We start from the raw sequence: 14,848 nt of genomic DNA on the forward strand, positions 1-14,848 counted from the left end.
GTAAACCTCATGAAGCATATAATTTTTACATGTATTTAAGGCAAGTTGTAAAATGTCTGAAGTCCTCTTGTTTATGTTTAACAATTTAACAATTTGAAAAGATGATAAATGATGCTGTTTCTCCTAAGTACTGTCTCAAATGTTCTCCAATTTCGGTACTGTTTATGTATAGGATTGTATGCCGCAAAACATTTCTTGGGAGGAGCAATATGGCCGCCTCGCTTCCTCAAAACTCTTGGCTTATCGGCTATCCAGAAATCAGTGAGTCACATAAACTCAACTGCGGTTCGTTTTCTTTAAAAAGGAGGACAAACCAGCGTCCTGCTTACTCACTGAACATTTGGACTGACCTGCCTAAATCAGGACGCCTGACCACTGTACTTCGAGCTACCAGCTAGCTTGTTGTGACTATTGGTTTGCTAATAAAGCGTGTTAAGTGTTCCACGTATTTAAGTTTGAGCACCATGGCGACGTGACAGTTAGCTAGCTAGCTAACCGCTAAGTGGCTATTATTTTGTTGATAAGACTTTTTCATTTGTCTGTTTTAAAAGCTTCTCCCGCAGACGTACTGTAGGCCTTAATCGGGAACGAAAGAAAAGGAATTGCTGTTAAAATGAGCATCAACGTGAGCGTGCCGCCAACTTAATGGAGCCATCCGTCAACTTTAATGCTTGTTAGCGTTACGCCGCCACCGGGTTTCATCATTTAACGGTCTGTCGATGCCACACGGTCGCCACTTTAGCGTAAATGTTGACCGAGAACAGCGAGCGAGCCAGACAACAAGTTCCCCAATCTTATTAAACACCTCATCTTTTTTCATTAGCCAGCCAAGCCAAAAAAAATATTTTCGCTTCTCGTGTCGGTGTGCTGACAGTGACGAAAAGCTTGTTGCCTTTTTCTAATTGGACATGTCTTGTGCCAGTAATGACATTAATAATGATTAGAAGGAACCGTTATGAAGTTTCAGACTGCAATCATCCCAACATTTTAAGGGTGTGCCAATCGATCGGTCGGTCGGGATCGGTATTGCAGCCGCTTTTCTGTGATTTGGGTGATGATCCCTTCAAATAAAACTAATCTAACCAATCAGTCGGCCCTGATTTCCTTAACTCTTTGACTGCCAAGTTTGTCAAAAAACAACAGTGCCAGTCAATTTCGAGCATTTTCACTCATCTTTGAAGGCAAACAAAATATTACGACTACATAATCCTAAAAAAAAAAAAAAAAAAGTATGTTTCCACCTTATTCCGTTCTTTAGTAACTAATTACCATTTGGAAATAGGTCATTTAAGTGACATAAGCGAAAATAGAAAAAAAAAATATAGAAAACAAGCTTTTTGTGAAAGACAATTTTTTTTGTACGACAATGACTTTGACACTATTTATTTTATTTTTTTGGTTCATTGACACCCTGAAAGAATTTTGTAATATACTTGATACTTTTGGTCTCTCACAACATGTAAAAGGTCCAACACACAATCAAGGTCACATTCTTGATCTCGTCATCTCTAAAGGTGTTGACATTTTATCTGTTGAGGTGAAAGATCTGGCTATTTCAGATCATTCCTGTGTGTTTTTTGAATTACAAACAATCCCAGAAGTTCAAACAACTACTGTCTCGATTAAAAAAAGGTACATAAATGAGAATACAAGCAACATGTTTATGGAATTAATGGCTGCATCACCAACTGTAAATGCAGAGACCGTTGATGAACTTCTGGATGAATTCACCTCAAAAATCTCAAATGTTTTGGATGCTGTTGCTCCTATTAAAACTAAGACCATTTCATCCCGAACTAAAATACCTTGGAGGTGTACTACCAACATAATGACTTTGAAATCTAAATGCAGAAAAGCAGAGCGAAAGTGGAGAAAAACTAAACTCCAAGTTCATTTTGACCTGTACAGACAATGTCTTTGTCATTTTAACCAAGAGTTAGTAATAGCTAGACAACAACACTTTTCTGAAATTATTAGTAGGAACCTCAACAATACACGCACTCTATTTGGCGTGGTTGACAAACTTACAAATCCCCCAAATCAAACAGCGCCAGAACTCCTCTCAACAGATAAATGCAATGAATTTGCCTGCTACTTTAGTGAAAAAGTACAAGCCATCAGGTCAAACATTGTTACAAACCAGCAAAATAACAAAACGATGCTGCACTTAAAATCACCTAGAAATAATTTAATTACCATGACAGAATTTGACTCAGTGGATCAAAATACTGTAGTAGACTTGGTTCAGCAATTGAAACCTTCCACGAGCTGTCTTGACACAATGCCATCTGGCTTTTTCAAAACCATTGTGAAATCTGTTCAGATCGATTTACAACAAATAATTAATTGCTCACTTCAATCAGGTGAACTTCCTAAATGTCTGAAAGTAGCCGCCGTCAAGCCCATTCTAAAAAAGAGAACACTGGATGTCTCCCTGCTAGCAAATTATAGACCAATCGCAAACCTTCCCTTCGTAACTAAAATAGTTGAAAAAGTGGTTTTTAATCAACTCAGCAATTTTTTTTAGCTTAAACGGACTTTTGGATAAATTCCAGTCAGGTTTCCGACCTCATCACAGTACAGAAACAGCTCTGATTAAAGTACTGAATGATATAAGATTGAGCACTGATGCAGGGAAGGTATCAGTGCTCGTCTTGTTGGACCTCAGTGCAGCATTTGACACGATTGATCATAATATACTGTTAGACAGGCTGGAAACTTGGGTGGGGTTAAATGGAACAGTCCTTAAATGGTTCAGGTCCTATTTGGAGGAAAGGAGTTACTTTGTGACCATTGGAAATTTTGAATCTGATCGAAAGGCCATGATATGTGGGGTCCCTCAAGGGTCAGTCCTTGGACCCCTGTTGTTCAGTCTGTATATGTTACCTTTGGGTCAAATGCTTCAGAACACCGATGTTGACTATCATAGTTATGCAGATGACACACAACTGTATTTATCGATGTCCCCAAATGACAGCAATTCTATTAACACATTGTGTCATTCTCTAGAGCAAGTTAACAACTGGATGAACCAAAATTTCCTTCAGCTGAACGAAAACAAAACGGAGCTCATTGTTTTCGGCAATAAAGAAAAGAGGATTGCTGTTAAAAAACAGCTTGAGTCACTGTCTTTAGAAACTAAAGACCAAGTTCGAAATCTTGGGGTATTAATAGACTCAGATCTGACCTTCAGTAATCATATTAAATTTATCACTAAAACAGCCTTTTACCAGCTGAAAAACATATCCAGACTGAAGGACTGCATGCTTCAAGCAGACCAAGAGAAGCTTATCCATGCTTTTATCTCCAGCAGACTAGATTACTGTAACGGTCTTCTGACTGGACTCTCTCAAAAGAACATGAGACAATTGCAGCTCATTCAGAACGCTGCAGCTCGAGTTCTGACCAAAACAAAAAGATCAGAACATATTACTCCAGTACTTAAGGATTTACACTGGCTCCCTGTCAGCTGTAGAATCGATTTTAAAGTTCTGCTACTCGTCTATAAATCACTAAATGGTTTGGGTCCTGAATATATCCAAGAAATGCTGATTGAGTACAAACCCAGCAGTGCTCTGAGATCCACAGACTTGGGCCAACTAGTGGAACCCAGAGTTCGAAGCAAACATGGTGAAGCTGCATTTAGCTATTATGCTGCACACAGATGGAATAGGCTACCAACAGAAGTGAAGTCAGCCCCGAGTGTAAATGCTTTCAAAGCCAGGTTAAAAACTTTGCTTTTTTCTTATACCTTTGATTAGGGACTTTTAAACAGCTGTAATTAAGTTTTTTATTTTTATTTTTATTTTTTTTCCCTCTGAATGTTAACTACTGTTTTTTGATGCTTATGTGTTCTTTCCTTGTGTAAAGCACATTGAGTTGCCTTGTGTATGAAATGTGCTATACAAATAAACTTGCCTTGCCTTGCCTTGCCTTGCCTGTGAATTAGATTTAATGTGACAAAGGATTTGATCAATCACGTCATCCTTGAAAATGTTCGATTCATGAGATTCGTCATGTTTCATTGTAATTTGATACACCGTGAGCCCAATAAAAAGAGATACAATACTGCCATCTGCTGGCCATAGTTAGTGGCTGTTTTTGATTTCACAACCCATTGACGAGGCAGCACTTAGACGTTGCACTGCCCATTGATTTAAAAAAACAAAACAAAAAACAAAACTTGGTAAACGTCAATGAACGTTTATGGCGGCATTCATTGAGATTTTAGTATACGTCAATAAACGATTTTGGCGGTCAAAGAGTTAATTATGGACGATCGGTGATCGGACGAGCCCTTCAAAATAAACCGATCTTTTCCACTAATCTCATCTCCCTCCTCAGAGGTCTGAAAAAAAGTCAGCCACTGTCCTCTTCTGCTGAGATGACTAATAGGATTTTAATTTTTATTTGAGAGAACTACTTCATGTGCAGTTAAACAACCCATTTGTATTATTTCACCGACATTGTTCAATGTTCTCCAATAATACAAGATTGGAACGCTGAAGATATATGCTACTTGTAATGAAAAAAATCGGTATTGGCAAAAATCGGGGTTGGAGAGTCAGACTTTGTAAAAGATCAGGGATCGGTGCACCTCCAAATAAAACCGATCTTGTCCGCTGTTCTCATTCCCGTCTGCAGAGGTCTGAAAAACTCAGCCACTGCTTCTTTTATTGCAGTTATTGCAGTTAAAAACAACCTGTGTGTTTGTATTAGGGGTGGGAATCTTTGACTGTCTCATGATTCGATTCCAATTTTTAGGTCCGCAATTCGATTCAGAATCGATTTTCGATTCAAAATGATTTGATTGACACTGATTTTTGCTTTATTTTATAGATGAGCAAATAATTGTCACGATCTACTCCAGTCTAACCTGCTAATGCTAATTAGGCACTTTTATCCCTCAAAAAACGGCTGTTCATACAAAATGCTTCAGGAATGTCTTCACATGACTCACCAGAATATGGAAAAAAAAAATGCATAACTTGATCGTGACATTTTCTTCTATTCTCTAATGTGGCTACAACTTCATTGTGTATCAGAACTTGTGGAACCACACTGCCCCTAAGTGGCCAAATCGGGTACAACATGAACAACGTTCCCTGTACACAAACAAGGGCAAGACAGTATCAAATAAGTTAGATAAAATCGATTTTAGGATATTTAAAATCGATTCTGAATTGTACTAAATAAGAATTGATTTTTTTTTTTTGGGGGGGGGGGCACACCCCTAGTTTTATAGGTATTTCTCAGTGTTTTACAATAAAACAAAATCGGAACATTTAAGGTGTATGCTGTTGGTTATTAGGGATGTAACGATAATGGCAATATCGTGATATCGCGATATTAAAACGTTTTTATTAAAATCATCATTGTCATGACATGATATTAAAAGTAGCAGTTTATTACATTTGTGCAGTACTAGTGGTGGCTAGTTTTTTGTTTTTTTTTTTGTTTTTAGGGCAATTTACTTTTAACAAGTCATGTTTTGGCCCTCAACTGTTTCATTCAAATTCACACCGCACACAAGTTCCTTCCGCTCGGAAATAATTACAGTCTTAGCTCACAAATGATATCCTGAGATTGCGCATGAAGTATTCCCCAACCATATTGCAGATTATGATGTGATCTTTTTCTTTCCTTTTTTTTATTTTTTATTTTTTTTTAACAGCGTTTGTGTCATCAGAATTGAAGTTATTGTCCCAACAGAGAAGCCCGCCAAAAGTTTTATGAGCCAATAAGGCGATGTTTCCTAATACTGCGAAAACTGCATGTGGTAGCAAGAGCGCTAATAGGCCCCCCGCTTGGAGGCTGCGAGATGATTTTTTTTTTTCCTCTTTCCCGCTGCCGAATTCATTAGAGGCGGTAACGATCCGTCCTGGACGACAGCTCGGGGGTCGGGCAAGGTCAGCCCAAAGCTGCAATCCAAATGAGGGAGGGAGACGTGTGCCTGGCAATTTGACTTTCATTTTGGAAGAGAAATCTTACAAGATGCTTGAGATGCAACATAGCAAGTGATCAAATTGCGTTTATGACGTGGAAAAGTGGAGCGGAAAAGGTGTGACGATGTACCGACGGGGGGCGGCGTACTTGCGCGAGGACACTGGAACTTTGCTCGGACTCGTTTGACATTGAAAAAAAATGTTTGACAACTGCCTGATACATACTTGCCCTTATTTGTCTCTCTTAACTCTTGGACTGCCAAACATTATCAAAAAAAAAAAAAACAACCCCAACAGTACCAGCTGATTTTGAGTGTTTTCACTCATCTTTCAAGGCAAACAAAATATTGTGCACTACGACTACATAAACGTAAAAAATGTATGTTTCTACCTTATTTCGTTCTTTAGTAATCGCCATTTGAAAATGGATAATTTGAGTGACATAAGCGAAAATAGAAAAACAAAATGGAGAAAACGAGCTTTTTGTCCAGATTTTTTTCAATGACTTTGACACTAATACTGTATTTTTTGTTTAGTGACACTGTGAATTAGATTTAAAGTGACAAAGACTTTGATCATTCATGTCATTGTTGAAAATGTTCTATTTCATCAGATTCGTCATGTTTCATTGTAATTTCATACACCTTGAGCCCATTGAAAAGATAAACAATGCTGCCCTCTACTGGCCATAGTTAGTGGGTGTTTTTGATTCCACAACCCATTGACCAGGCAGCGCTCCACTTAGACGTTGCACTACCCATTGATTAAAAAAAAATAAAAAAAATAACGTCAATTAACGTTTATGGCGGCACTCATTAGGATTTTAGCAATTTCCTTACCTTTAATTAAGCAATTAGTCGTCCCCGTCGTTGACCGATGCCCACATTTTTGGCAAATGCTTCATGCTGCGGAGTCCGGACGAGGAGCGTGACGATATATATCAATATCGCAATAGATTGTGATTAGTGTTGTTCCGATACCGATACTGGTATCGGCAGAGGTGCCGATACTGCATTAAAACAGTGGTATCGGTATCGGTGACTACTAACAAGTAACATGCCGATACCATTAATTCCAACACTAATATAGGATTTTGGATGCAGCATCTTGTGTCTTGCTCATGCACGACATTCATTGATATGTGACATGTTCACTGCATGCCGATCTAAGATATCCTATTGGCCCTTGAATGCTCTAAACCAATGGCAGGACAGCTTTTTCATGTTGAGGAAAAAAAACACCTTAAGTATCGGTATGGTATCGGTATCGGCCGATACTGCAAAGCTGGGTATTGGTATCGGGAGCCAAAAAACGGTATCGGAACAACACTAATTGTGATACTCCCGATACATTATCGATACACCTAAGCAAGTATCACAATATTTGTAGTTCATACTATAGTTCCTCCATTGTTCATGACTTATTTCTTCTTCTTCTTCTTCTTCTTCTTCTTCTTCTTCTTCTTCTTCTTCTTCTTCTTCTTCTTCTTCTTCTTCTTCTTCTTCTTCTTCTTCTTCTTCTTATTATTATTATTATTATTATTATTATTATTATTTATTTTCTGCGATTGTCTGGCAACCAGTTCAGGGTGTATCCCGCCTACTGCCTGAAGCCAGCTGGGATAGGCTCCAGCACCCCCGTGACCCTTGTGAGGAGCAAGCGGTTCAGAAAATGGATGGACGGATGGACATCTTTCAATGTGGGCACATGCGGCTTATGTATGTACAACTTGCTTTTTCCTTTACAAATGTCCTGGTTGCGGCTTATAATCCGGCAATTACGGTACGTTTGGTCAAAAATGAACTGGCCCAACTTTCTGAGTTATTCAATCCAAAAAATTGACCTACAAAACAACCCAATTCTTCGGGGGGGTCGTTTGATCTAACCCAAAAAGTCGTGTGGATTTGATTTTGATTCAGTTTGGATTATTTTTGACCCAAGTGTTTTTAGAGTGCAAATTTGATTAAAAAAATAAATAAATAAATATAAATGTTCTACTTCTACCTACCTACAGTAGATATGAAAAGTCTTCACACCCCTGCTGAATTTCCAGATTTTTATATCATCTTCAAACTATTTTTGGCCAGACTTGCAAAATGTATGTTTGGAGCAACCCATCACTGAAAAAAACTAAATTAAAAAAAATGAAAAAAAATCCATACTTGAACCTCTGAACTTGGTTTGGGATTAATCAGATATATATATTTTTTAATTAGTTGGTTTTAATTACCAGTTTTCAGGGTGGCTCTGTTATTAGTTTCAGTTCTTTAATAAATGCTTAGTTTTAGTTTAGTTTCAGTATTAGTTTTAGTTTAAAAAATGTGTATTACTTTTGCACAATATTTTAAAAAACAGCATGGGAGCGAAGTCATCTTTTGGTGCTTTTCTATGGAGAGAAATTTGTGTCTTTATTTTCAATCAAACAAAAAAGGAATTTGCAATCAAAAAAATTTTTCAATCAAACAAAAAGGGGATTTGCAATCAAAAAAAAAATTCAATCAAACAAAAAGGGGATTTGCAACCTCAAATAAATTTTAATCAAACAAAAAAGGGTTTTCATATAAAATAAAAATTTGCAAACAAAAAAAAACATTTCAAACATGGATTTGTATTTTAATAAAATCTTTTGCAAGTATTTTTTTCGTTTTGTTTGCGAATCTGTTTTTCGGTTGCGAATCTGTTTTTTGGTTGCGGATCTGTTTTTTGATTGAAACCTGTTTTTTGGTTGCGAATCTTTTTCTGTGTTGTGTGGGCGGGGTCCTCCGTTCAACCGATGATAGAAGCCTTGTCATTGGTCAGCTTGGAAGCCGCTGCGACAACTTTCATTGGTCAGATAGGAATGGGGGTGTGACAATGTTCGTCTGACTATTTCCTGGTTCATTTTGTCCAGTCGCCGCCAGCATCGAGGTAAATATGACCCCCCCCCCCCACACTTCTAGTTTTCCGTTTTGTTTATCTGACATTTATCTAAAAGCAACCCTTGATCTATCGTTTATCCGGTGATTTATTCTAACCATTACAATTAACGTAATCACTCACTCAGCATTGCTTAGCCATGTTAGCTAGCTAGGTAACTGATGGTCCGATACATGAGTCAGTCATGAAGCTATGTTGTTGGCAGTCAAAACACAAATATACGGCTAATTTGGGATAGCTGTTAGGATGAAGTTTTGTTTTTTGTTTTTTTATACTCATAAAGAAACCTTTAGCAGGCCAGGGCAGTTTTATTGCTGGTAAAAGCGTACATGTGTGACCTGGCATTTGTACCTCACAATTGTAGTTAAAGTTTATTGATATTTTAAATTTCTCTCTGTCTGACATAAGCAGGTGCTTGTGGCCCTGCTCAGTTATCCACAGCATCACCTCATGAAGAGAGGTGACCAACCACCAACTTCATTTTCTGCATCTAAAAAGTAAAGAAAAGTGTGCTTGAATTAAGTACCAAACATGTAAAAAAAATAATTCTGACAAAGTTATGTTTGACACATGTTTTGAACATTATTGAAACAGGAAAACTACAATGAAACAATCACAGGAACTAAATGTATTTATATTACGTAATCTCAGTCACTTCCTCTGTATTTCAAACACCCAAGACATAATAAATGTAGCAGAGGCTACTTATTTCAATGACCAGAACTTCTCATAAGTGATTAATAATTAGCATTTTATTAATGTAATGATGTAATGTAATAAAATAATCATGAATAAGCATAATAACAGCTATCTCAGCAGGCCATTTATTTGGGCCGTTTCTCGTACCAACAAAACATCACGATTCATGACTAGACTAACCAAAATCAAACGGTTACGTGGCCTGGATCCTAGTAGTAGCAGTGTCACCGCTTTGACGGTGCATGAGTTCCCCCTCTTTTTCAACCTGACTCGTACAGTAAACAACCAGGACCAATAAATAATAATCACAGAGTTATCACGAATTTAATCTCTACTTCAAACATCCAAGATTTAGGGGAAGCAGCTAGTGTAAATAAATTCGATTCCCAGCCCTGCCTGTATGTGAAACAAATGCAAAGGTTTCTTTATGAGTATAAAAAAAAAACAACAAAACTTCATCCTAACAGCTATCCCAAATTAGCCGTATATTTGTGTTTTGACTGCCAACAACATAGCTTCATGACTGACTCATGTATCGGACCATCAGTTACCTAGCTAGCTAACATGGCTAAGCAATGCTGAGTGAGTGATTACGTTAATTGTAATGGTTAGAATAAATCACCGGATAAACGATAGATCAAGGGTTGCTTTTAGATAAATGTCAGATAAACAAAACGGAAAACTAGAAGTGTGGGGGGGGGGTCATATTTACCTCGATGCTGGCGGCGACTGGACAAAATGAACCAGGAAATAGTCAGACGAACATTGTCACACCCCCATTCCTATCTGACCAATGAAGGTTGTCGCAGCGGCTTCCAAGCTGACCAATGACAAGGCTTCTATCATCGGTTGAACGGAGGACCCCGCCCACACAACACAGAAAAAGATTCGCAACCAAAAAACAGGTTTCAATCAAAAAACAGATCCGCAAACAAAAAACAGATTCGCAACCAAAAAACAGATTCGCAAACAAAACGAAAAAAATGCTTGCAAAAGATTTTATTAAAATACAAATCCATGTTTGAAATGTTTTTTTTTTGTTTGCAAATTTTTATTTTATATGAAAACCCTTTTTTGTTTGATTAAAATGTATTTGAGGTTGCAAATCCCCTTTTTGTTTGATTGAATTTTTTTTTGATTGCAAATTCCTTTTTTGTTTGATTGAAAATAAAGACACAAATTTCTCTCCATACTTTTCTATTGGCTGCTGCGAGATGACATCACTTCTGACTCACACACTTTCAAACGTTCTTATTCCAGTTTATATCCAAATAAATCGACTAAAAATCACATTTAAAATCATCCCCAAAAGCTCTGCATTCAATTCATTCCCAAAGGCTAAAACGAAGGACATGTTTGCTATCAGTATAGTTATTTTTATATGTATTTTATTTTTATTTTATTTTATTAACTATTAATAATATATATATATTATTAATAATAATAATTTTGTAATTTTATGGAATATTATGTATTAGTATTTATTTTAGTTTTAGTTTTGTTAACAAAACGTAGTTTCAGTTAGTTTTTTTTTTTTTTAAAGCATTTTCGTTTTTATTTTATTTTGTTAACAAAATGTTTTGTTTTTGTTTTGTTTTTTTATTTTTATTTTTGTTTTTTTTCCTTAGTTTTAGTTTAGTTTAGCAGACTTGTGCAAGCGGATGTTTTTTCGCAGTCAGTCAATCAGTCGCCCACCAACTGATGAGTTGATTGCCTGTACCAGCCGTTTGGTAACTTTCCATGACAGTGCCGTGCCCAATCAATTTTATATATATATTTTTTCAATATATATATATTTTTTTTCGTTGCCATCAGGCGACGTGTGTTGAAGCAGATTTTCGCAGGCTTCCCTGCAGCTCACATGCACGTCTTGGCCGCTTTCCTTGCTGTCAACTTTCCAGACGTTTTTTTTTTTTTTTTGCCTGCAGACCTCCAGCGAGCGAGGCTGCCATCTCTCCTCGCTCGCTTCCTTTCCTTTCGCTTCCAACCAAAAAAAACGCCTTCACCGATGTTAGCCGAGCATATTTCGAGCTAGGGCGCCTTTTAACGAGTGCAGTTTGCGTCCGATAACAAGTTGAGCTGCTGTCTGCGGCGGTCCAGCTTGTTTTGACACTCTTCTTTTGCAGTAATTAATTAACCCCCCACCACTCGGCCTCAGCTTCTTCCTGGCTGAGTGGGATTTATGCGCCGCGCGCGTAATTGTTCACTTGTCATGTCTCTCCGGCATCACCAGCTTTTAATGCACTGTCTAAATTCAGACTTTGAGGGTTATTGATTTATAGAGCGGGCTGAGCTGAAGTGAGGCTTGATGGGCGCGTGCGTTTTATATTCTCAAGGCCGCTAGCGGCGGCGGCTAAAGTGCTTGAAATTTCAACCGCACGCAGACGCAAAAATGGCAGCAATTAATGCATGGCGGTCAAATTGCAGCTTGAGCGTCAAATGTTGTTTTGCGTGTCGTTCAACTGCTTTAATTTGCTGCATAGTTTCTGATTTTATTTTTTTTATTTTATTTTTTTTTTTCCAAGACTAGTTTGGATACTAAGAACTCGGGTTCGAGTCCAGGCTCCGGCCTTCCCGGGTGCAGTTTGCATGTTCTCCCCATGCCTGCGTGGGTCTTCTCCGGGTACTCCGGTCTCCTCCCACATTCCAAAGACATGCATGGCAGGTTAATTGGGCGTTCCGAATTGTCCCCAGGTGTGCTTGTGAGTGTGGATGATTGTTCGTCTCTGTGTGCCCTGCAATTGGCTGGCAACCAGTCCAGGGTGTAACCCCGTCTACTGCCCGAAGCCGGCTGGGATAGGCTCCAGCACCCCCGCGACCCTTGTGAGGACTAAGCCGTTAAGAAAATGGATGGATGGATGGATGGATGGATGGATGGATGGATGGATGGATGGATGGATGGATAGATACTATATGCAACGATATCCCAAATATCACGATACAGTATCACGAGATGAAGGTCACGATACGATGCATATAACAAACCTACAATCTCTGATAATACTTAATTTGCTCCCAAAAACGTATAAATAAATTTTTTAAAAATGTTTTACGTGTCCCAAACACGTATTAATCCATTTTTTATTAAGCTAGAGCATCCAGAAGGCTTTGATGCAAACTGCAAAGAACGGTTGAAGAAAGGATAATTACAAAAACGGCCATCAGGTGGCAGCAGAGTATAAGAGATCAACCAGGGCCATGTTGAAACAGTTAGAAATATACTTTTTGGTAGGTTCCATGTTTTGACAGCAATAGAACACCATATTTTGTGGGCCTTGCAAAATCAGTCCAAATCCAGTAAACCAGACGGGAGTGATGGGGGTTGCTTCAGTCAAAATGTTGGGGAGCGAATGAGTTCATATATGCACACACACATTGAGTTCATACACATATTAACTCTCTTCACAAGCATTTTATAGTCCGGCCAAAACATGCCTTGTGAAAATTAAACGGCACTAAAAAAAAAACTAGCCATCAGAGGGTGCTAGAACAGCACAAATGGAAATCAACCTGACTTTTATTTTTAATAGATGTGCTGCTTTTAATATTGTGACAAGACAACGACAATATATTGTGGCACTTTTAATATCACGATATTACCGTTATTGTTACATCCATATTGGATGTGTCATAAAATGTTTCTTTACCTTGTGTAAATGTTGAGAGAGAGAAAGAGAGAGAGAAAGGGGAAAAACAGCAAATCCTGTAGTAAACAAGGTTAATTTCTCTAAACAGAAATGCTTTGTTTTAAAAGAACAAAACAAAACTAACTTTATGTTTACAAAGCTAACTAAAGCTAACTATATAATGATAGCAAAAATGTTCTTCGTTTTAGTCTTTGGTAATTAATTGACTGCTTGAGCCTTTGGGAATGATTTTAAATATGATTTTAAGTTGATTTATTTTGATGTTAACCAGAATAAGGACGTTTGAAAGCGTGGCACACAGAAGTGACGTCATTTAGCAGCAGCCAATAGAAAAGCATCTTCAGATGACGTCGCTTCCATGCTGTTTTTTAAATATTGCACACAAGTATTTTTTAAAACTAATACTGAAACTAAGTAAAACTAAAAGCATTTATTAAATAACTAAAACTCCTAAAAACTAACAGAACCACCCTGAAAACTAATTAAAACTAACTACATTTAAAAAGAAAAAAACTTCAAAACGAAATCAAAACGAACTAAAATGAAAATTCCCAAACTATAATAACTCTAATAGTAAACCACTACATTATTACACAAAGTCGGAAGCGCAAGTATTGGGACGCGGCCCGCACGGCGCAAACCGGAACCGGAAACAAAGCTGATGTGCAAAAACCCGGAAGTGGAAGCCCCGCCTTCTCCGTGGCATATAGCTACTCCATTAAAAAGTACAAATGATGTGACGTGATGGCTTGGCGTCGAACCCACCGTGCACGCGCAGGCAGCACTCCTCCCTCGCGCGCATCAAGAAATCACTTTGGGTTTGGTGTCGCGTGCACGCGCACAGGGGGCGCGCGGCCACGAGCGCTTTGTATTCAGACCGGGGACTGGGAAGCTGGGAAGCTGAACTGAGCGCGGACAGACCGAAAGAGTCGCCACCCGCGGTCGCGTCTTGTCCCGCGTGTGGCTTGAGACGACTCGAGTGAAGCTTTGCAAGGCCAAAAAAAAAAAAAAAATCCAACATGAAGGAGAGGAACCTGATCGAGACGGCCAAGATGCAAGGCAACGTGCTGGTGAGTGAGTCGCTCATCGCGTTTTGCTTTGGATTTGTTTGGTGCATGCGCGGGATGGAAAGCGAGCGTTGTTTTTGTTTTTTGGTGCGTTTTTTTTTATTTATTTTTTTGACTGTCAAAGCGTCCGTGAAACGCTTGTACGTGCGTCATGACGCGTGACAAATTTGTTTACGTTTTGCCTACTACAAAGACGTTTTTTTTTTTTTTTTTTTTTTTTTTTTTTTTTTTGTCTGTCTTTTCACGGTAAATGTCACTTGAAGAAAGTTTTGTCCTCTTTTGCAGGATCCTAATTTTTTCTTCTGATATCCTGGTTGTTTTTTGTTATGTTCGGTGTCTCTCGTTTAGTGTGATCATGTACACCTGTGTTTGTCAACTCTTGTGTTCAGCCAATCAGTTCCCTCAGCCTCGTGTGTCCTGTCCAGGTGTCACTTGTTGTGTAATTAGTTGGTGTGGATATATTCTCCTGTTTTCGTTGGTCCATTGTCTATTCCACGTATTGTTGCCACAATTTGCCAGTTCCTAGTTATGCTCTTTTTTTGTTTGTTTAGATTTAGGACTTTGTTGTTTATGT

General features: G+C 38.2%; 1 protein-coding gene across 3 annotated transcripts in view; it reads left to right on the forward strand.

The window, feature by feature from the left end:
- dpp6a (dipeptidyl-peptidase 6a) overlaps nt 1–14,848 on the forward strand; it is a 195,526-nt gene that overhangs the window by 12,593 nt on the left and 168,085 nt on the right. The window contains exon 1 of one of the 3 annotated variants that reach the window (XM_077508717.1): nt 13,932–14,277. The exons of the other annotated variants lie outside the window; for them this stretch is intronic. Coding sequence (XP_077364843.1) covers nt 14,227–14,277 — 51 coding nt within the window. The 5' untranslated portion in view covers nt 13,932–14,226. Of the gene's footprint in view, nt 1–13,931; nt 14,278–14,848 lie in introns of those variants that run through there. 3 annotated transcript variants of the gene reach the window in all.

The sequence above is a fragment of the Festucalex cinctus genome, chromosome 20 (genome assembly GCF_051991245.1).
Source record: "Festucalex cinctus isolate MCC-2025b chromosome 20, RoL_Fcin_1.0, whole genome shotgun sequence".
NCBI classification, from domain to species: Eukaryota; Metazoa; Chordata; class Actinopteri; order Syngnathiformes; family Syngnathidae; genus Festucalex; species Festucalex cinctus.